Source organism: Chrysoperla carnea, chromosome 2 (genome assembly GCF_905475395.1).
Source record: "Chrysoperla carnea chromosome 2, inChrCarn1.1, whole genome shotgun sequence".
NCBI lineage: Eukaryota > Metazoa > Arthropoda > Insecta > Neuroptera > Chrysopidae > Chrysoperla > Chrysoperla carnea.
In genome coordinates, this window is record NC_058338.1 from 84,903,717 (window position 1) to 84,929,156 (window position 25,440).

The 25,440-nt window shown below is 29.7% G+C and overlaps 1 protein-coding gene across 1 annotated transcript in view; it reads right to left on the reverse strand.

Annotated features, from left to right (window-relative positions):
• LOC123293001 (serine/threonine-protein phosphatase rdgC) overlaps window positions 1–6,702 on the reverse strand; it is a 162,985-nt gene extending 156,283 nt beyond the window's left edge. The window contains exon 1 of the mRNA XM_044873716.1: window positions 6,482–6,702. Within this exon, the coding sequence (XP_044729651.1) occupies window positions 6,482–6,680 (199 nt within the window). The 5' untranslated portion in view covers window positions 6,681–6,702. The remainder of the gene's footprint in view (window positions 1–6,481) is intronic.
• Window positions 6,703–25,440: the final 18,738 nt, after the last annotated feature.

Consider the following 25,440-nt stretch of genomic DNA (forward strand, 5'->3'; position numbering starts at 1 on the left):
TCTGCCCGTCTGCACATCTGTCTGCCAACACGATAACTCAAAAACGAAAAGAGATATTAAGATGAAATTTTTATAGCGTACTCAGGACGTAAAAAGTGAGGTCAAGTTTGTAAATGATCATTATACGTCAATTGATTCCTGGGTCTGTGGAACCCATCTTGTAAACCGTTAGAGACATAACAAAAATTTTAATGTAAAAAATATTCCTTATAAAGAAATAACCAACTTTTGCATAAAACATTTTTTCGAAAACATGACTGTTTACCCATGAGGACGCAAATTAGGCGTAAATTATATAGAATGTATTATATAATAATCAATATCAGTTATATGAAAATGAAATTTTCCTTATAATATTTATAAATAACACAATTTTGATGACATCTTGTTCGGCATATTTCTTGACGTACGAGGCTCAGTATTCAACAGTTATTCAATGTATGCATAATGGTGAGTTAAAATTGTTACAAACACTTTCAACTTAAATACTATTGCCTGGCAAAAAGAAGTGATATCCCACCAAAAACATAAATGTGTAAAAAGGCGTAGATGAATTCCAATAAACTCAATTACGTCAGCCCAAAAAAGTTGTGAAATCCCGTAGAGAAAAAAATTCTTCGAAAAAAAATTATAAAAATGGCACAAATTTATTGCGTAACTTTTCCGTAAAGAAACATTAAAGTATTACATTAGCAACTTTTCGGTGACTTCATACCTACACGCACCTGTATAGGAGAACAAAAGATAATCGTTAACCCCCTACTATCTCCCTCCTCCCCTCTAATGTTATGACGTAATAATTTTTTCACAACTTTTATGAAACATCAAAATTTAAATTTAAACAATCAAAGTATTCTTTAGATTAAAGTCAAGCACCTACTTAACAAAGGCCTAATTTTTTTTACTAAAGTAAGAAAATTATTGGTTTAAATTTCTTGTCAAGTTTCTCCTTAGTACGTATTTATTTAATATTTTACTTCGCAAGTTTTTTATTTTTAGATTCGTTTTTATATTCCGAAAACTTGCGAAGTAAAATATTAAATAAATACGTACTAAGGAGAAACTTGACAAGAAATTTAAACCAATAATTTTCTTACTTTAGTAAAAAAAATTAGGCCTTTGTTAAGTAGGTGCTTGACTTTAATCTAAAGAATACTTTGATTGTTTAAATTTAAATTTTGATGTTTCATAAAAGTTGTGAAAAAATTATTACGTCATAACATTAGAGGGGAGGAGGGAGATAGTAGGGGGTTAACGATTATCTTTTGTTCTCCTATACAGGTGCGTGTAGGTATGAAGTCACCGAAAAGTTGCTAATGTAATACTTTAATGTTTCTTTACGGAAAAGTTACGCAATAAATTTGTGCCATTTTTATAATTTTTTTTCGAAGAATTTTTTTCTCTACGGGATTTCACAACTTTTTTGGGCTGACGTAATTGAGTTTATTGGAATTCATCTACGCCTTTTTACACATTTATGTTTTTGGTGGGATTATATTTACTACATTGTTTTATTGATGTATCAGCAGTATTTACTTTAATATGAATAGATTATGTTTGTTTATTGATTTCAGACAAGATAGCATCACAGTATGATGCCATCAATTTAAATTGTGTAGAAGGCACTTTATGACATCATATTATGATATCATCTTGGATAGCATCAATAAACAAACAGAACTATAGTATATTATGCGGTTATTTTGATTTTATAAAGTTTTAATAATATTAACTTACTATGGTTTCTCAATTTTATAATTATTTCTGTCGAGAAAAGAAAATTATTTCAAGGATATTTGTTATTGAAGTTTATAGGGCAATGTATTTTCTGTAAATAATTAGGTATTATTAGATAAAGGTCTTTTGTTAAAAAATAATAAAAGCGAATAAACTTAAATTTATTAAATATTTAAACGAAAAAACTATGGTTATTTAAATATTGCAGATGCGGTTAACTAGAAAATTGGTTTTAAAAATAAGTATAATGACTAGAGATACTTTGGGAGTGTCATCAACGTTTAAATAAGCTAATGACCTGAAAAATACTAACAAATATTTATCTATGATTTTTTATATAATATTCTATTTTTTGTATGATCTATTATATACAATACATACGTTAAGCAGTTCATCTAAGTGAGAAGTATTATACACACGTGTTGAAGCTTCGATATGCGTTGAGATAGTTGTAAGACGCTTGGAGAGTGGGAGTTTCTTAGTTGAATAGATGAACTACAGCAGAAAAACCACGATACAAGTCACTTTTGCAATTTCATTTAACACCTATAATTTTTCTTACTTAGATGCATTGCTGAACGCATGTACTCTGTCATAATCGTAATATTTATATGCCTAGATATAAATCGAACATTCTGTATATTTCTTGTGTGTAGATGTTAGTCATAGAACTCCTCCTAAACAGATAAATCGATTTTGATAAAATTTTGTGTCTGTTCAAGTGGATCAGATGTTGGTATGGATTCTCAAATCGGTCCACTACAACTATTTTTGATGATTTCGCACCAAAAAAGGATTAAATTTAAACAAATGGTCGGAGCGCATATAAATAATATAGTTCTTTATTATTACAGCTTACAATGTACTATGTGTTTTTAAGTATTGAGGTATTATTTATAATTATTCAGGTATTGTGAATAGGTATTTATTAGAGTTATATTCCGGGCGAGCTCCATTGCTGAAGGCGCCAGCCAAGTCGAAGGGTTTTCTGTCCAATAGACAGGAGTGATATTTGGGTATAAAGGGATGAATTTAGCGGTATGAGAAGAGGTTTAGCAGGCCTGACGGGATGGGCTAGGGGGTGTTATTTTGGGCTTAGCGGGCAGGCTAAGCTTGGTATACGTAATTATGAATTGGAACTACGTTTCAACAAAACAATAAGTATGTGAAAATGTATTTGTAAGAAAATTATGCCATTTTTATAATGATATAGAAATATTAGTTTATTGTACCATATTATAGCGTGCCAAATTCTAATCAAATTCTTACAACTGCGTGTTTGATGTGTGTTTCACTAAAAACTTGTTAGAGGTAAGTAAAATTATTAGTAGTATCAGTTTATTAGTTTGATTTATCAGTGAAAATGAGTTTTTTTTTTTTGTTTTTGTAATTTATTAAATTTGTAATTTGGTTGTTGTGTAATCAGAGATTTATCTTCTTTCTTATCGGCTTTAATTACAGCAGAAGATAAAAATAATTATGTTGGAGTATGGAATGTTTCTAGCTAAGTAGATTTTTGCAACAAGTTTTTTGTTATTACTTTTTGTTTGCATTTGGTGATTTAGCGGAATTTTTCACTTTTGTCACGTTCAGAGGCCTTTTATTTAAACGGAAACAAATTTCGCAAAAATTTAAAAGTTTTAGATATAATTATAGGTTAAGAGAAAGCCTCGGTGATACTGAGTCGTGTAAAAAACCGTACATGCAGCTATAGTGTCCAATTGAGTTCTTCGAATTTTGACGCTTGAATCGAAAAATCACGGAGCCTAGAAAAAAATCCGACACGTAGAGCTTTCTAGCCTAGTATTTAAATGCTAACATAACAATGGGAGAGCCAAGCCAAAAAAAAATTCTCTGAATTTACTAAAGCTGATCATTTGAGGATTGGCTATAGTATTTGTGTACATACACATACTGCGGTCAGTCAAGCGGACGGTAGAAAAAGGGTCAAATATATGCTATCAAAACGGTTAAGATTGCCGTGGTATTTAAATGAATCTTATATATTTAAACGAGCAATTCTTGTATATATATATCAACGATCTTGGAAATGGCTCCAACGATTTTTATGAAAATAAGTATGCAGGGGTTTTTTGGGGCGAAAAGTCGATCTAGCAAGGTTTCATTTTTAAAAAACGTCGTTTTATCCGTCTTTTCATGAAAAACTGAAACCAGCAATGCAAATTATAACTCTTCCTGACATCTATTGGTGTATATCGTAGTTAATGAAATACAATGCAAATTATAATTCTTCCTGACATCTATTGGTGTATATCGTAGTTAATGAAATAAAATACATTACCGGGACATTCAAATTGGTATTTGTGTGGAGAAATTTAAAACGGTCTTCTATTAGTGATAAAATTTGTGTCTTTTTAAGAATACCGAGCAAAGCTCGGTCATCCAGATATTTTACTAAAACTGAAAATTGTTATACAAATTGTATATTTCTTATAAAAAACAGATATGACAGTCAGTCAGTTAAATGTGAGAACTAGAGACATATAAGAATAGACCATGCTAGTACATGCATAGACGTACGTTTTGTCTCTTTTTTGGACGTGACTTACTGGCGCACTTGTCCACTTACAGTAAGCACTTGTCCAAGACTGTTAGTGTGCAAACGCAACTAAAAGAAACAAAACTTCTAGGGCTGGTCTGTCAGCCCTAATGAATGTACAGTAAATAAATAAGGTGGAACTAATTTTAAAAACTTGAAAATTATTAAGAGGTACTTAATTGTACTAACGATATTATGGAACATCTCTCACCAGAATTTTTTTGTTATAACTGAAAACGCAATGAACAATAATTCAAAAAGTTAACTTATATCCACCAATGGTTAAAAATATATTTATGGTTTCTGCAACGAACCACGACTTTGTAGTTCGAAAACATACAAAATATTTCTATAATGAATACTGTTACATTCTATACCAATGTTGAAACTTTTTATTACTCTGAATAGTTTCTAAATAAAAGTTTATAACGAATGAGTTATTACTAACGTCGTGCGTTTAAACAAAAGAATCTGCCCTATAATTTTCTCTTTTTTTTTCTATAAACACAAGCAAACCTCAACACCCAAACGTAATCATTTGTTTAGAATTTGTTTGTGCGCTGTACTGGTTATTTTATAAATGGTTGGAGAAGTGCACTTTAGTTTCGAACGCTTCGAACTAATGTATATATGTCTGCAAGTTGTATTATAAACAACAGTCGTGCTGTTTTGAATTAAAGCTGTTTAGATTTTATTGTGCACATACGTTGTTGGTTTAATGTAATACCGTAAAGGTTCATTTAAACTTTAAAAGTTTTAGTGAGAGAGTAGGTACTGTTTATGACTTACATGCATGCGATTTTAAATTTTGTTTCATATCGAATGAACAAACAATTTATTATATGGAATACATAGTACACTATTATATGGAATACATAGTACACTTAGTATATGAATTGATAATCGAGATAAAATCGTGATCAAACATAGGAGCAAGAACATATATATTAAGGACGTAAAACAAGACTAGAGAGGATAGCAGACTGTCAAAAATAGAGACTGTCTAGGCGAGTCAGTCATTGCGTACTTTGTACTGCGCATCAGGCTGTCTATTATTTTCATTTTTTTAATCAATGGAACTTAGACAGCCTGATGGGCAGTACAAAGAACGCAACGACCGATGACGAGACCCCACGCAGATAGGTGCCTTAAATTCAGCAACGGACCTTATACCTCGGCATAGGACTTTCATGTCCTCAATATATATTCTCGCATTGGAGATTCTACTTACGCTAAAAGAACTTATCCGACTCCACCGAAGAAGCCCGATTCGGTTCAGTCAGTTTCAGCATATACATTGGCAATTGGGAAGTATTGTTTATGTTTTTTATCAGTAGACGATGATTTTTCACGATTCTAATGATTGAAGAAAAAAAAAGTTTTTGTTTTAAAAAGTAGTGATGTGCGGGGCCAAGAACAAGACCAAGATCATGGTTATATCTGGGATCATAATCGTTTGACCGGTAGTCACAAAAAAGCATCCTGTGGTTTCGAAGCATACGATCGTAAAAATCAATTAATGATCAATGATTGTTATGCCAGAAAAAGTGTTTTTTTCCCCAACATTCGATTTGAATGTTGCAACTGTACGATTTTTCGTTACCATGTTTGATTGCCATGCCGGTTTTCCACTAAACGGGCAAACAAAAACAAAACTGAAACTCGAGTCGAAAAAAACAAAACTTCTACTTTTTACAAACTTTTTGGAGACTGACAACGTATTAGCTAATGGCTATTGCAGTTTCAGTTTTGTTTTTGTTTTTGTTCCAGTTTCAGTTTTGTTTTTGTTTGTCCGTTTAGTGGAAAACCGCCATTTGTTTATCTAACTCTTAAGTTTGTGTAACTTGACTTTTGTGAAAAATGAATGTTGCGTTTTTCAAGTAAACTAAACATTTTTTTCGTTTCTTGCATATTTTTGGGGATGGAGATACAAATTGTATAGTTTAGAAGACTTTTAAATTTTTGGCGATTTTTAAATCGGAGGTTAGTAAACACTCATCATGAACTATCATAGTGGTACGTCATTCTAAACATTTTTTTATTTCGAATGGCTCTGACTGCGGTACCTCCAAGTCTCTATTTGTTTTAATTTTAGCAAGCAGAATCCTTAAGGAATCTACCACAGCTCATTAAGTGGGGTGTGTTTTTTATTGTGCAATACAAGCAAAAAAATATTTTACTTACTTAATTCCACTTTAGACATACTTAAATGATCATTCTTGAACCCCTTAAATAAATTTCTTGGTGATATTAATGACAAGAAATTACGATGTTGCTGTTGTCCCGATTGCAGTTTTTTGCCTGTCGAGGGTACAATTTCACCTAATGATGAACGCCCACTTGATGATTCTTCCTCATAACTTAAACTTTTACTACGTTGCATACAACCACAACTTCGAGAGCCCACACATCCCATCATAATGTATTTTTTTTCACTTATTTTTGTATAAGAACACAATTTACACTAAATATATAAACTTAATTTGAAGTTGTATAGATTCGAACTTATTTTTTACATGGCATTCACGTTTAGTTGAAAAGCGATGGCATTGTTTGATAAAATCTGTAACAAAGAAAACATTATAAATTTCAAAAAATTAAATTAATTCTACTACTATTATAATCGTGTAAGTTTGTGAGTATAGATGTTTGAAAAGTTTACACGCAAAAACTACTTGGCAGATTTTGATGAAAGTTCGCAGTACTATAGCTTATACATACGAATTGGTTATAGGATATAATATATCTTGATACGATAACGGTGGTCAAAGTTATAACGATAAAACCATATTCTTTTGCAAAAAGTTATACATATTTTAAAATCATTATACTTATACATTCTACAACAATCATATATATATACTCTTCTATGGCCAGCCGAGATAGAAGCCCGGCGAATTTCGAACGGAGCAGACAATTGTTTCTCTTTCGCACATAGGTTGTCGCGCATCCTTTTCCGGATCTTTTGACAGTTCTCGTGTGTGTTATTTTACCAGCGCATTCATATAAATGTGACTATCTATATACAAACATTTATTTTAATTAACCGCGCGCGCATATGAGGTAATAGCTACCAATTTGCATTTCACTCTTCCCATGAATGTTCCTCTTACGGACTCAAATAGACGGCTAGACATATAGGAGTATAACATGTATGATAACGACTAAAGATAAAAATTAATTGCGAGTTCCGTCGCCGAAGGTCAAAGGCAGACTGAAGCCCGCCTAATTATTCAAACGATTGAAGTAAAATTGGTGTGTAAGGGACAAGCACAGTTTTGGAGGAGAGATAAGTGAGAGAAATGCAGGTAAAGGCTATAATGCGAAATTTTTTTTTTAGAAGGAAAAACTACAGTCATGATAATTGTGTTGTGTTGAATTTTGATTTTGGTATAAGTCTTACAAATCGAGACAAATATGTGAAATAAACAATTACTACTTTTACAAATCTTTTCATAAACTAAATTTCCGAACTTCGTTAGCTAATAGGGTAATGGGTATAGAAGAAGAAACAACTCAACTTTTTTTTTCACAAAACCAAAAACTTTTTCCAAGTATGTAAAATAAATTTTTTATTATGTACTTAAACCTTTTCAAATAACAATAATATTATTTAGATAATTTTAACAACAAAATAAAAAGTTCGTATTTAACATCAGAAAAGTTTATATTTGGTCTTTCATTAAGAATGATACATTTTAAAATTTGAAGAAAAAAATCAAATCGACGTATTAATGACGTTGTCTTGCTATAATACCATTAGTCAAAAAGTTTTAGATAATATGTGCGGTAAGATTATGTAAGTTTGTAAAGAATTAAGGTACAATTTTTATCTATAAAGTACCACTTAACGATTTCTTATACCATGTGTGTTTGTACCATATAGGCATATACATATCTGTAGTATGACAGAATACATCCGTTTAGTAATGCATCTAAGCGAGAGGTATTATATACATGTATTGTAAGACTACAGATACGATACGACAGATCTTCTGTTGTATGCATGCAGAGAGTGGGAGTTTTGATGAACTTACTAGTTATCTGTAACTAAAAAACTCCCATTCTCCAAGCGTCTTCCAACTAATGTTCAATACATGTATATAATACCTATCGCTTAGATGCATTACTAAACGGATGTATTCTGTCATACTACAGATATGTATATGCCTAGATGGTACAAACACACATGGTATAATATACAGTGTACGTACAATGGTTGTTTAAAATTCTGCTAATAAAGTTATATCTCTTCAACCACAATATTCTAACTATAGTTGTTTCTGTTCAACAATAAAATGTTTTAGATTTGTTTAATTATATCTCCGCAATGAAACGATCAATAATTTTGTTTTTGCTTTTATTACCCTTAACAAGTACCTATGTAAATTATACATGTTACATTCAATTTTGCAACGATAAAAAAATAAATACAAAGAAAATCCTTCGAACGTCAAAGTTACAAACTCAATGTTTAAGTTATGGGCAAAGTATCAGTAATAAGTAAATTTTTTGTATACTTTTTGAGAATATTAATGTTAATACTAGCTTGATACCCACCCGTTTCACTGGGATTAAAAGTTAAAAAAACACCGCTTAATAGCATCCACCTCTCTTGATGTGAACAGTTTTCAATTTTGTTAAATGTAAAATAGTCATAATTCATTGAATATATCAGAAAAGTTGGCCATGAATTGATATTTACTATTATAAAGTTTTACAGAATACTTCATCATCATTTTGAACCATAAATTAAAGATTTCTGTAGAAATTTAAAATAGTAAACGTCAGATAAATTTTTTTATATATATTTTTGTAAATTATAGCTCATGTGTTAATCGGAAATATGAGCTATATTGCTGTACAGTTTCATTTAAAACCATTTGCTAGTTTTAGCGTGAAAGCGTAACAAACAAACAAACAAACATGCTTACTTTCGCATTTTTTAATATATATAGATCGAGATAGAGACTAGTGCCATTAAAATTTGAAGTTGACTGACCTAACTCGAGATAAACTTGATTAAAGTCATTAACTTAATTAAAGTCATAAACACGGATTATTAATACTGTCAAAAATTAAAAAAAAAAAAAAAAAAAAAAAAAATAAAAATGTATTGATGTAGGTACCTAAAAAGTTAAAGATCTAAAAATTATAATTCAACTCATAATTCAAGCCATAGATTAAATTCAATTCATATTTAAGCCATAATTAAGGAAAATCTTCGACAGTCAAATTCAGGCCTACCAGAAAACTGTGGTCGATATTTGAACGATATATAGTGTACAAACTGGACGCCGTACAATTGCAAAAGAAGGAAGGAACGCCAGATTAAACGATGGAGGAGGGACCTACCCAGGAGGAATGTGGAAAAGCCTCGCCACTGATCGTAACAAGTACCCTGCAGTGTGCTCAATAGTCAATAGGCTTAATTATTATTATTATTATTATAGTGTACAACATAACTTTAATTTTTTTTTATTCAAATTTATAAACTATCTCTCTTAATGAAAGACATCTCTCACTCCAATATAACTTCAAACTTATTTTGGAGAAACATATGATTATTATTACAAGAATAATTTCTTTCAAGAGTTTTTCAAAAATAATAATAATGACAACTAATGACATCGTTATTTAACTTTTTATTTGTATTTTTTATGGAAATGATTTTGATAAAATTGAATAAATTTTATATAATTGGTTTTAAATCCTAATTAGTATTAGTCCTTTTGTTATCCTAAATAATTGTTTTTTTACCAATTTTAACGCAACGTATGTTTTATAAGGTTGAATAAAGTTTGAAGAATTTATAAAGAATGACCACAGTCCTACCCCCTACCCCAATCCCAACTTTTCCCCTTCCCCAAACGTGAAGGTGTCTCATTTTAATGTAAGAAGTGCATTTTTAGAAACCTCCACCCACACTAAATACTCTTACGTTATACACGCAATGCGATGTCACGGGGTGGGGAGAGGTTCCGTTGAAAATTATTGTTTTGATTTGCAGTTTCCACACTTTCATTACTAATTTTTTTACTTGCGTTTATATATAACTTTGTAAGGGACTATAGAACACAAAATTGGCTTAAGTAACGAGATATAAGCGAAAAACTGTAAGAAGTCCGAAAATTTGTTGTTTTTGCCCCTCCCCCTCAAGTTAGCACAGGTTCCTCGAGGTTGAAAACTTATTATAGACATCCTAGAGAACTCCCAAATAGCCTGTATTAGAATTGATTGATATCTCAATCACTTAAATCGGTGCAACCGTTTTGATTTTATAAATGTTTTAAATTATGCAGACGCCATTTTGGAAAATGTCCGCCATCTTGAATTCCAGTGAATGAAATTTGTGTTTCCTCGGATGAAATCATTCATATTGGTCCCTTGTATCACTGAGTAAAATGGCTTGCTTTCTGCATAAAATGCAGCTTCCGATGAAAATATCACAGTAAGCCCTAAAACTATATTGTGTAAACAATACTTATGTAACTTTTTTTGTATATTAATTGCAATATAATAGCAGTTGTAAAAATGTAATTTCCAGTAATGTTCTGATATTTTCATCCAAAATATTCATATTTTTTCATGTTTCTTTCGGAGTAAACGCACATTTTATACAGTTTCCAGTATTTATTTATGAAAGTATTTTCACAAAATATAATTTTCAAAACATTGCTGAGTGCTGCAGCTTAAACTAAACGGTTTAATAATTATCTTTTTGCCTTATTTCACCCAAATTTACTTTCCTTGCACCTTAAAAACTGAATGTCGTTAAATTCTATCTCATCCGTATTTTAAAATATAACCATGAATGAAGTTTTGCAATCTTGTTATATACAGAAAATGGTACTCCACTACTTTTCATATTTTCGTACTATTTCGAAAATTGAATTAAAATTCTATGCGCTTTAGTTACGCCCTTACTGACGGGTGTACATTCTTATTATTTTCTTGAAAATACATTTATTAAGTTTTTCAAGCCCATATGTAAAAGATATAATCCAATTTCTTAAATTTATGAAAAGTGTCTTTTTTTTTCCAATTTCCCAAAATTGTAGTAAATATTGAATATGCATGATACAAAATGTATCAATAAATAACTTATCTTTTATAGAATGATAGAATAGGTAAAAACAAGAGCATTTTTATAGTAAATTTCATTATCTGAACCAAGAAACTCTTTTCATTATAAAACAAAAATATAATATATAAATACTGAAAAAACGCTGTATATAAAACTCTATCACTAAGATCGTATTTCTCCCGCATTTAATGTCTTTTATTAAAATTGGAGTCTTCTTTTTTAGGCTTTTCAACACATCAAATACAAGAGTGTCCCTAAAAAGTCTTTACAACACTCTACTACAGATAACTTAGCTTAAAATAAGTCGATCAAGCTTACTAGATAACATAAGAACGGATAGCGTTTTTGTGAATATCAAGTTTCTTTGGCCTTCAATCGTGTTAACATGTTGTATTAAAGTTGTAGAGGGTAAAATTTTCTACAGATTTTGGCTAAGCTTTTTTTTTTTGTACATTAAACCGTTTTTAAAATACAGAGCGCAGAAGATGGTGCGCTCAGCTTAACGTACTTCAGTGCTAGGTCACTATTTATAAATATAAGGTATTAAATATATATTAAAGTAGCATTTAATTAATAATTATGGAAATAAACCGCATAATAGACTGGGATTCACGATTGACCCTCTCTATTATTCGTTTTTTCACTTAATTCATTAAATGCTACTTAAATAATTATTTAATACCTTATATTTATAAATATTGACCCAGCACTGAAGTATGTACGTTAAGCTGAGCGTAACCCTTCTGTGCCCTCTACTTAAAAAAACGGTTCAACATACAAAAAAACGTTACCGACAAAATTTGTTGCAAATTTCATCCTCTACAACTTTTATAATGAGTATTAATACGATTGAAGTAAAGAGAAACGTGATATTCATAAAAAACTGATTTTCGAGACCTAGGCTCTTGAATGTCTAAGGACGCGCATGCGTGACCATATGTGACTTTTTAGGCAACATTTACGATATCAAAATAAAGGTTTGCATAAAAATTCAGCTTATTCCCTTAGATTCCAAGGTTTACCACTTATTTTGACTTAGATGATCGGGTTAAAACATCGATTATTCTCATGGTTTACTTAAAATTTGCAATTTTAATCTTTGGTAGCAGCAAAATTGAAACAAAAATTTGCCTTCAATACGGTGCATTAGTCGGTATTTTCGGAGAAAATATAACTAAAAAAGATAAACACACTCAGACTAACACATCACAAACACAATAAAGATACAATACTGGTAAATTAGATTTACTCTTTGCTACTGGTACTTTCCACAAGCGAATATAATCAAATTTAATATCTTAAGAAAATTAATCTTCTATTTTTCTTATAAGAAAAATCAACATTACATTTCGTTTTATAATACAGTATGATTTACGCAAACGAAAATAAAATGGAACTATTCTATGTACCTAGAAACACCTGATTCGGCGTCACAGAAAAGGATCTTGAATGTCACTCGTGTGATAGTTGTGGTGCTATAATTTTCCGATGCAAAATGAAATTAAATTTTAAATGAAAAATTTCAAACCACGACTCTTCAGCAAAGGAAACGATTCGGTATTTGGGAATGACTTAGAAGAATTACATAATCTTCCATGGTGTATCGAGATCTTACTCGAAAATATTTAACATCTGTCGTAGTATATTCTTTCAAAAATTTTCCATGCTCAGTACTAGGGACTGTAAAACCATCACATAGGGCTAAATATTTGTGTTTTCAATTCTTTCACTCTCCATAATTCAACCAATCACTTAGAACTATTCGTATTCTTGAACTGCGGTGTGAATAGGAGCTATGACTTAAGTGGCCATTTTAGAAAATAAAAAAGCTAATAAAAAAGGTGAAAAAATTAGTTACGGATCGTGGAAGTAGGAGACACATTATAAGACCATTTTACGCAACATTTTTAGAGAATGTGCTAGAGAATGCTATGTTAATTTGTTGATTCAGATTTTATCATCGTAGCTCCTAAAAGGATGAACAGATTTTTATTTTTTGTTTATTTGAATGGTAATTTAATCGAGCGTATTCTTAGCTATGTTTCAACCCTCAGAGAGTTTAGGGTTCCGCATCCTAGAACAACTGAAAAAGATTTGAAGATCTTCAAATTACATTTGAAGATAGCTCCTTTAGCTCCTGATTTCGTGTCGCGGAATTCTGAAAATTTTTAATTTTGTGTCTCATTTGACCCAAATTTTAACAAAAATGTCTTGAATTTTTTTTTATAAGGACTGTTTAATATTAAATGCCGAAAATTAATAAATAATGTGTATTAGAATGTAGTCTAATGCCTTATGTGATTGCGTTCTAATGTCGCATGAATTTTTTGTCTTGGTTTTCCAGAAAAAACTTACGGGTGAAATTTGTAGATTCTGGTTACATGTGAAGTAAACAATTTTAAAGGCAACAAACCTACTGTTAATGATTTTGCTTTAAAACACTTTTAAGGGTGTATGAGTGACATTACACTTTTTGATAAAAGCTTTTTTTTATTTTTGAAGGTGGACTGGAAATCAATTCTGAAAATTTCAGGGGGAGCTGCCCGATTATTTATATAAATAAATTAAAAATTGGGCATATTTAACACTGATCTTATGGGAGATGGATGATATGTTTTCATAGATATAAAAAAAAACTATTTAAAATAAAATTAAAATCTTTATAAATTATTGAAAACAAAAAAAATCCGTTGTGCCCGACTAATTAGGAAGGTATAAGCGCGGTAGAGGGGAAACAAATTTAAAAAATATATATTTCAAAAAAATATGTATTCAATTTTGATGGTGAATTATGTTATAACTTGACAATATAAGACAAAAAGTAGGAATACAATTTTCGATATCTAGAGTAATTTTCAAAATATCGAAAATTTTGTTAATTACTTAGTTTTCCATATTTTGAAAACCAAGGCAGATATCGAAAAATTGTATTCTTAATTTTCGTGAAGTTCATTCATGAAGTTATAAAAATCAAAGTTGAAAAAAAGGTACAAATAATGTCAACCACAAGTCTAAACTTGCCTTGGCACTCGTACTAACTTAAAAGAATAGGATTTAATTTTTTCGAAGAACATATCCCACCTTAATTTAAACCTAAAAACACTTATTTGATATTACCAATAAACGAAAAAAAAAAAAATTTGAACTGAAAGTCAAATCCCCACAAAATTCTAGTTTGAGGCAGAAGTTCGTATGTTACTCGTGACTTATCCAGTACAAACTTAATGCAATAATATAGTTTATATCTTCATATATCTTCATATATCTATATTTTTTTTCTTCGTATACGAATATAACAGAAAATGTTTTCGTTCAGTTAAATGAGATTTAATCGTAAAAAATTCAAGTGGTTTTTCTTTTCGTATTTTTTACATCAATTTTTACCTTGTTTGCACAACTACATGTATTTACGAAAGATTTAGACGAAACATCTTTATTTTCGCATATTATGTTTATATATATATATATATATATATATATATTATTATTTTTACATAGGAGAATAAAGCAATTTCTTCTACGAGAGTGATAAAAAATAATAGTTATATGTTATGGAAAAAAGTCTTTTAGAAAACTGTACTTTTTATCTCTTAGATAATTAAATCTATTTCATCTATGAATTTATAAATTATGGAAATTTAGTATAGACCAACCGAATTGCATTTTTTTAAGGAAAAAATTAGTTGCAGGATCGGACCCATTTTTTTGTGTAGGACTAAATGTGTATAACTGAGGAAAAATATTTAAAACAGCTGAATTTGGCCGGAATGGGGTGCGCCGGGGGTGGAAATAGGGAGCAAGTGGTTTTTAGCGATTTATGGCTAAAGTATTAATTATACAGAAAAAAGTTAAATAGAAAAGTTCTTGGCAATAAAAAAATACATAACTTTTGTGCTTACCATTTTTTCACATAACCTCAAATTTAACGAGTAAAATGTAAAAAACTAATTTTTTTGTTTTTAGCGTTTCTTTTTTAGAAAAAAAAATCGGAAAAACTGGATATGTTGAGGAAACGTTCTGTGTTTTATTACCAACAAATTGTTTTTTGATTTTTAAAAAAAAGTTAAATAGTATTTGAGATATTCAACTTTTTGACAAAAACCACCCCTTTATTCAGCTGGATGAACAATCTATTTTTTTTCATCGTACAGTGTTGACCATGTTCTCATTTTCTTTGTTAAGATGTATATTTTCGTTTAAAAAAGTAAAAACATATCATTGCAATGAAAAAACATTGTTGAAATCGCCAAAAACTAAAAATTCAATTTTTTCATCTATACATTTTTTCAATGTCTATGATAATTATACAATTAAAAATTAAAAACGTTATAATTAATATTTTTGCTATCTGACATTTTATATATAAATATTAAAAAAATTTTCATTATCATTGCTGGGAATATTAGCTTTTTAAAAATAATTTAAAGAAAAAAAGTAAAAATTTTAGAATTTGGAACAGTTTTATATTTTTAATATTATACAAACTTAAACTTAAACTCCTCAAATTATTTTCTCGTCGTTAATTTTCTTCGTTCACTTCGGGTTCTTTTTCTTTCTCTTCCTGGTCGATTATTGACGCAGGTTCTATAGCAATTCCTTGTTCTTCATCTTGATCAGAATCGTCATTACGGTCATAAAATACCACCTCAGCATTAGTGCAGTTTTCTAAATCGTAACAGTACATAAATTAGTACATTTTAAGGCATGTTTTCTGCAACTACATTTGGAGGTTGTACATCCTTTTTCACACTTGCAAGAAATTCTGTCCAATAGATTTTCCAATTTTTGAAATAACATGCATAGTCAGTGTTGATTTCATTATATATAACACATACATACCTGATATTCAAGTATAGAACATACTATAAAATTTTCGCCTAATTTGCGCCCTCACGGGTAAACAGTGACGTTTACGAAAAAATGTTTCAACTAAAAGTTGTTTATTTTTTTATAAGGAACATTTTTTATATTTAAACTTTTGTTCTATCTCTAACGGTTTACAAGATGGGTCCTACGGACCGAAGACCCAATTGGCCTATGATGCTCATTTACGAACTCGACCTCACTTTTGACGTCCTAAGTACGCTGTAAAAATTTAAGCTCGATATCTTTTTCGTTTTTGAGTTTTCGTGTCCACAGACGGACGGACGGACGGAAATGCTGACTAATTAGGTCATTCTATGAACACCTATACCAAAATTTTGTGGGTAGCATCAATATTTTTAAGCGTTACAAACTTGGGACTAAACTTAGTATACCTTGCATATTACATATATGCATGGTATAAAAATCGAAAACATTAATTATGAACGCGGTTTTAATTTTTAATTGTATAATTATCATAGACATTGAAAAAATGTATAGATGAAAAAATTGAATTTTTAGTTTTTGGCGATTTCAACAATGTTTTTTCATTGCAATGATATGTTTTTACTTTTTTAAACGAAAATATACATCTTAACAAAGAAAATGAGAACATGGTCAACACTGTACGATGAAAAAAAATAGATTGTTCATCCAGCTGAATAAAGGGGTGGTTTTTGCCAAAAAGTTGAATATCTCAAATACTATTTAACTTTTTTTTAAAAATCAAAAAACAATTTGTTGGTAATAAAACACAGAACGTTTCCTCAACATATCCAGTTTTTCCGATTTTTTTTTCTAAAAAAGAAACGCTAAAAACAAAAAAATTAGTTTTTTATATTTTACTCGTTAAATTTGAGGTTATGTGAAAAAATGGTAAGCACAAAAGTTATGTAATTTTTTATTACCAAGAACTTTTCTATTTAACTTTTTTCTGTATAATTAATACTTTAGCCACAAATCGCTAAAAACCACTTGCTCCCTATTTCCACCCCCGGCGCACCCCATTCCGGCCAAATTCAGCTGTTTTAAATATTTTTCCTCAGTTATACACATTTAGTCCTACACAAAAAAATGGGTCCGATCCTGCAACTAATTTTTTCCAAAAATTATTAAAATCAGATGTATTTAGCCTGGATTAGTAACAAAATGTTTAAATTATTGTTATATTTCAAGACATTTTCGCCTAGTTTCTACTGTGCTATGTACTTGCAAAAATTATATCCCTTCCCTATATATTATAAATTTGAAAGTAAGGATGTTTGTTTGTTTGTTTGTTACGCTTTTACGAAAAAACTAGCAAATTGTTTTTTAATGAAACTGTACAGCAATATAGCTCATACATCATAATAACACATAAGCTATAAATTATAAAGATAAAGATCTAAAAAAAAAATTAAAAAATTCATTTTAATCTGACATTTACTATTTTAAATTTTTACAGAAATCTTTAATTTATGGATCAAAATGATGATTATAGATGAAGCAGATATATTAACATTATTTTGAACAATAAATTAAAGGTTTCTTAAAATTTAAAACAGTTAATGTCATATTCACGGCCACCTTTTCTGATATACTTAATGAATTATGACTATTTTACAATTGAAAAAATTGAAGGCTGTGTATATCTTTTAGCTGCGTAAAACAATCCCTTCAAGTGTTATGGAAGGGGGATAAGTGAGATCAAGCGGGGGGAGGCTATAAAGCGGTGGTTTTTATCTTTAATCCCAGTGAAGCGGGCGGGTATTAAGCTAGTTATATATAATAATGAGATAATCTTGGCGCTCAAGAATCAAGCTCTGACTGATAACATATTATTTTTGCAAAACCTTTTAGAAAATTGGTCTTTTAGTGTTTCTCTTATTAGTTATGATTCATGAGTTGAATTTTCTCTAATTCACCCGATGCGAATACACGAAAGTAAATACCATCTTGAAGACCAAATCGATACATTTTAAATAAAATGTCTTTTAATGTATCGTGTGAATTTATTCGAACGTATCGAAATATGTTGAAGTACTGAAACTTAAGAAATTAGATTAGCCAGAAAAATCAAATACCTACCCAATCTGATTATCCTGAGTAAAATAAAATGTAAAAAAAAAAAAACTAATCGAATATCCGGCAAAATACGGCATAAAAATTGTTTGAAAGACCTTGACTGTTGATATGGATGAACAAAGTTAGAAATGTTTAGAGACATAATATCCAAAATACAGCTCGCCGTTTCCATGAGCCTTACAAAAAAGGGTTCTGGATAAGATAGTGACAAATATTCTTTACTCATTTTTTCGCTTTTGCCTTGGAGGGGGCTAGTATTTCTCCGCTCCAGAAAATGAAGAAACTTTGTCAGTCACTTTTTTTCTTTACTATTACAGAACAATTAAAGATCAGATTGAATCTTTTGAGAATGAACGTAAGTTCGAAAAATTTTGAGATAAAATAAAAAACTTGTAGTCATACACTAATAATAAAATTATTTTTTATTATTTTAATTATTTATTATAATTAAAGATCACTCCTAATTTACAGAAAATTCCCACATTTCAAGAAAATCTGGCCGTTATTTCAATCTTTGGAAAGGTACTTGTAGCACTTGTTAGGCCTACAGTTTCTCAATGCAAGATAATATAACAGAATTCATTGATTAAGCACGACAGAGCCTACAAATTCGTATTTCAAAAAATGGAAAACTAAATATTCGAAATTTAAGCCAGGCATAAACACGTTTTAGTTAAAAATTTATATACTTTTCTGTCGCTTCTCAGACAGAAGCGAGAACTTGACTTGATCTTTTACAATCTATTCGGAAAAGCAGAACTCTTTTTTAACAAGCTTTCTTTATTTATTTAATTTTTTTAGCTTCATACATATGTTAGTATGACAGTATGTTAATATATAACGGAAACTTTGAACATGATATTGATCCCCTACAAAACGTCAGATTAATTCGAAATTTGGCATAATTATCAAAGATCGATGACAATAATGTAATTTTAAATTTAAAAAAAAATCATTGTATCGTTTTTAAGATATTTTATAATAACTTTTATTAACCATATCTGTCTATAAAATATTTAAAATAGTTGAAATTTAGCATCCCACTCTTGTTTACGGAAAAATTTTTTTTTTAGTTAAGTTTTTCTATTTAATTTACCTTCCTTTTAGTTCAGCTAGTTACAAAAAAAAAGTGTTTTGTAGTTTTTATACCATGTATGTATATGAAATATATCATAGTATATTCAGTTTACTATCCGTCTGTCTGTCAACACGATAACTCAAAACGAAAAGAGATATCAAGCTGAAATTTTTATAGCGTGCTCAGGACGTAAAAAGTGAGATCGAGTTCGTAAATGAGCAACATGGGTCAGTTAAGTCTTGGGTCCGTAGGACCAATCTTGTAAATCGTTAGAGATAGAATAAAAATTCAAAGTAAAAAATGTTCCTTATAAAAAAATAAACAACTTTTGTTTAAAATTTTTTTTCGTAAACATCAGTGTTTTCCCGTGAGGGTGCAAATTGTATAGTATGTATTATATGGGAATATCAGTAATGTATGTGTGGCATGTATGTATATGTAATGTGACAGAGTAATCAACACTGTCTATACATGGTATTTCAAAAATTAACTCAGTCAATTGATTGTTTCACTTGTTTAAACTATTTGTAGTATTCATTATATTAAAAGTTTTTTCGTGATTTTTTTTAGAAGGGTCGGTTTTTTTATGACGGTCCATCTTGTATTACGCGTTTTACGTGAGTAAAAGTCCATGTTATATTACGCATGAAAAACGGTGTATTTTAATATTGTGTTATCCTAACTGAAGACACTTTTGTTAAGACAACGAGACAATAAACGACATTCATATCATTTTATGGTTTACGATAAAATACATAAATATAACAAACGGGCAGTACTGTGGCTTAATAATAAAAAGAAAAAAACATCACAAACCGTTATATATAATGAAAAATATGTCACTCTCTTGAGTTATTTTACTTCTTCTGTCTCCTCCTATAGATTATATTGAGTGTTGTTATTTAAAAGTTTCTCATCTTTGAGTTATGGAAAAACTCTTTTGTTAACCGACTTCAAACAAAAAAGGAGGATTTTATCAATTCGACTGTATTTTTTTTAATGTTTGTTACCTCAGAACTTTCGACTGGGTGAATCGATTTTGATTCGATTTGAAAGCTGGTGCTTCCCGTATATTCCCATTTCAATTTGGTATGATAATGACATCCATGAAAAAACCATATACGTCTTAAATTTGCGTTAAGTATGTGTGGGACAGATGGACGAATAACTCAATATCACACCAACCGATATTGATGATTCTTTTTTTTTGGTGACAAATTAGTTAGTGTACTTCAGATTCACTAAAAATAAAATAATAAAAAAACCTTTAAAAAAATAATCGATTTCAAAAAAAAAACTATTTCAAAACAAATTAATATGCACTAAAAAGTAAAAAAAAATTATTGCGTATTCTTCTGAATAACAAACAATAATCAAAATATTTTTTAAAGTTCTCATTAGTAAAATGGAATAAAAAATATTAGACTACTTAAAAGCCAATTAAATTATTTCGATAATATAATTTAGATACAATTTTTGCTAATTTTGGGTGTCAGCCAAGTTACTGTATCAAACTGTTCTGTCACATTTGTTTCCTTGGCTGACAACGACTCCAAAATAGCAATAATTGTACCTACATTATATTATTGTTATTTTTTTACTTCTTAGTGCATATAAATTTGTTTTAATATAGTTTTTTTTTGTGTTTGAAGTCGGTTTTTTTTGTGAACCGATTTTACAGCAGACAGTTGCTTTGAGATTAGTTTGTTTTGCCATAATGCATGGACTCACGCAACGCTTGCAAATAGCTGAAATTATTTTATCTAAAAATTGGTTCGCCACGTAATAGAAATGATATTCAAACATTAAAAGCATAAAATTTTCTTTCCCAAAAGGTCAATTTCATTGTTATTTAAAATATTTTTCTTTGTTTTATTATAACATGTATATATGAAATAGATCAAGGTATACTAAGTTTAGTCCCAAGTTTCTAACGCCTAAACATATTGATGCTAAAAATATAATTTTGAATAGCTATTCATAAAATCACCTAATTGGTCCATTTCCGGCTGTCTGTCCGTTTGTCCGTTCGTCTGTCTGTCTGCCTACATGATGACTCAAAGGCGAAAAAATATATCAAGCTGAAACTTTTACAGCGTGCTCACGACGTAAAAAGTGATTTCGTAAACGAGCAACATCAGTCAATTGGGCCTTGGGTCCATAGGACCAATCTTGTAAGCCGTTAGACATAGAACAAAAGATTAAATGCAAAAAATGTTCCTTATAAAAAAATATATTTTGTTTGAACCAATTTTCGTAAACATCACTGTTTAACCGTAAGGACGCAAATTAGGTATTATATTTTTATACTGTATGTATTTTATTTTTAGTATACCTACATGTTCATTGAAGAAGTGAGAACAAAGATACTGTTTTAATTTGTGTGTAAGAGTGGCTATCTTTACTTAAATGACTTTAAAAACAAATGGTTGCCTAATTAACACTGGCTATACATGGTATTTCAACAATTAACCCAGTCAATTGTTTGTGAACCGAAAAAAAGTATCCTTTATATGAAACCAAAATACGCATTAACTCTTGCGGTTTCTGAATAAATAAAATAAAAAGTGAAGTTGATTTTTTTTACGTTCTTTCATGTAGGTGTTTTTTAAGTATTGTTAAAGCGCTATTTCAAATAATAATATAACGAGAAAAATCCTATCCTATTTGTAACTTGAAAGACAGAGGTCATAGGTCATCGTATAAAAATTCACATCAACGATATTCTTTTTATCTTGTTGATCCTCATTATAATAACGCAATGTTTACGGGAGCTACACAAAAAATTGGATCATGTAATGCGGTAACAGTAACTTTTGGTAACCTAATCTCTTTAGGTATACTAGAAAATTTACCCTAAAAAAACTAAATTTAAGATAGTATGGATATGTGGTTTTTTGCACCAGGAAAAAATAAAAATAAAAATAAACATCAAAACAACCAGAAATGCAAAAAATGCATAAACTATATCTATCGTTGCAATAACAAACGTTTTCGAGATCTATTATAAAGAGTATTATGTAACATATGACTGAACCGTAACTCGAAAAAAAAAATATCCGCACTATAAGCACCTCCATCCTTTGCGAATAGTCATGAGTGACAGATACAAATAACTATTTTCTATCTTTTATTAAAATAACAAAATAATATTTAAAACAATGCTGAGACGCTCCAAATAATATTTTAAATTGTGTGCCTTCAGCTTTTATAAATATTAATGTATGATTGTCACATGGATATAATTATTTTCCAAATTTAATACCACGTATATATGAAATATATCAAGTTTAGTCCCAAGTTTGTAACACTTAAAAATAATGATGTTACGAACACAATCTATGAACTTTGATATAGGTGTTCATAAAATCACCTAAATAGTCCATTATCGGTTGTCTTACTGTCCATCTGACAGCACTATAACTCAAAAACAAAAAGATATATCAAGCTGAAACTTTTATAGCGTGCTCAGTACGTAAAGAGTGAGGTCCAGTTCGTAAATGAGCAACCTAGATGAAGTTCTTGGGTCCATAGGACCTACCTTGTAAACCCTTAGAGATAGAACAAAAGTTTAAATGTAAAAAATGTTCCTTATTAAAAAAAAACATAAAAACATTATATAATACTAGCTTACTACCCGCCCGCTTCACTGAGCTTATAAGTAAAAAAACCACCGCATGGTAGCCTCTTCATCTCTTGATATCGTTATTTATTTTTTTTTTAAATATCTATTTTTTTATAATTTATAGCTCATGTGTTTTTCTGATATATGAGCTATATTGCTGAACAGTTTCATTAAAAACCATTCGCTAGTTTTGGCGTGAAAGCGTAACAAACAAACAAACAAACATCTTTAATAATATATAGGGATAAATTTCACTTCTATAATATATAGGGATGTGTATACAGGTACCTATTGTTTATTTATATTTTAAATTTATACGTTACATATATTATGTATGTGTTTGTTTGTTTATTTTTCTTTACTTACATGACGTAAAAAAAACGAATGCGTAATCAACACTGTCTATACATTGTATTTCAACAATTAATTCAGTCAATTGTTTGTTTTCACTTGTTATTAATATAATAAAAGCTACCCTTTAAAAAGTAATTTTTTTTAGATACTAATGCGGTTTTTTAACATAATTAATAGTTTTTTACGATACTAGTGGGATAACAGCATTATTAACGTACGCGTGTGAAAGTACGTTAATCACACGTTTATCGTACAAAACTTTATCTTCGCCTCTAAAATATGAAATTTAACTATAATTATTATTTAATATTTGTCTTGAGAAAAATAGAACATTATAAAAGTTACGTTAGTAGTTGTTTCTTAGTTTACATTTTGACAGTAATTTGGAGTGTGGTTACCACACTAGGACAGCAATGAACTAGTTTCCCCACGCATACTGAGTGAGAATAATAGTTCTTACCTCCCGTGCGTAGATAAAATTAATTCATTAAATTCCTATGTAATGTGATAAAAGTTTTTTTTTTATAATTATACTTAATGGTCTTTGAAATGCATTCTAATGATAGTATTTACTTTTTAAAATCTTAATTTATAAAATGTTACACCTAATAAAATGCTCTACGAAATTAATTAACTATTTTCTATTAAAATGATCTTCCTAATTATTACACATAAATGAAAGGAATTTGTTTTTCATTCTAATAGAAAATGATAAATGCTACATCTAACATGTATTTATCTTATTCTATATTTACATGTAACTTAATTAATTAGATAAATTATAAAAGCATTTATAATTTAATTTGAAAATAGTGTGTCTATTTACTTTACGGAATGTACTGGTTGATTGGAACAAAAATGACACTATGGTAGATAGATTATTGAAGCATTTAGGTAGGTTGATGGCTAGATCTTGCCTAAGGAGTCAAAAAAAAAAAAAGGAATTAAAAAATCATAATTTTTTGTTTTGCCATAAATTAGGGTGAAGGAGATACAATTTTTGTGTATCCTTTAATAATAATGTAAGTAATGTTAACTTTGAAATTTTTATTACCTAGACACTATATTTATATGTCAAATCGTTACAGTCCTTACTAATGTTATAAAAGCGAAAATAACTCTGTCTGTGCGTTACGCAATCACGCCTAAACTAATGAACCAATTTAAATGAAATTGGTAAAGAGTTAGTTCAGAGTTTGCGAAAGGACACAGGCTTACTTAATACTTATAATTTTTAAGGCTCCGTAAATAAGGGCTGCGAAGGATTGAAATATTCTGTTTAAGAATGTTTATGCAAAATTTAAAGTATATTGGACCTAGGATTCACGTTATCCCATACAAACTTTGCCGCCATTTTTCACCTACCCCTATTTAAATCTAATCTAAAGCCTAAAAATCAGTTTCAAGAAAATTTGCGTCTAATATTCCAACCCCCTACAGCCCTTCGCAATAAAAGTAGCCTTTGTCCTTTGTCAGACTTTAGACTATCTTTGTACAAAATATCATTTAAATCGGTTGATTAGTGTAGGCGTGGTAGCGTTACAAACAGAAAAACAGACAGGCAGACTTATTTTCGCATTTAATAGTAAGGACTAGTTAAGATTTGTTTATTACATAATATATTGCTAAATGTACCTATAGGCAATTACATTATTTAATAAAAACTCCAAACCTAACATTATTTAAATTATCATTACGACATGTCCATAAATTGTATCTTCTTCACCCAAATTTATGAAATGCCAAAACAAAAATATGATTCTTTTTTCACTCTTTAGGCAAGACCTAGTCATCCGTCCACATCAATTTTCACTTCTTAGGTGACGTAAATTATACTGGAAAAGGGGTGGGCATATTAAATATTACGAACAAATATTCACTTCCACCCTCACATCTTCCATCCCCGCATCAGTGATTTTACTCGCCAATGCCGAAAAAAGTTCCCCCCACACCCTCTTTAAATAATGAGAACAACATTGAAAGACTATAGATCACGAGCAGAACACGTCTCTATCTTTTCATCCATTATTTATATTTAGTCTTTCTTGGACAACTTCATCTGAAACATTCTT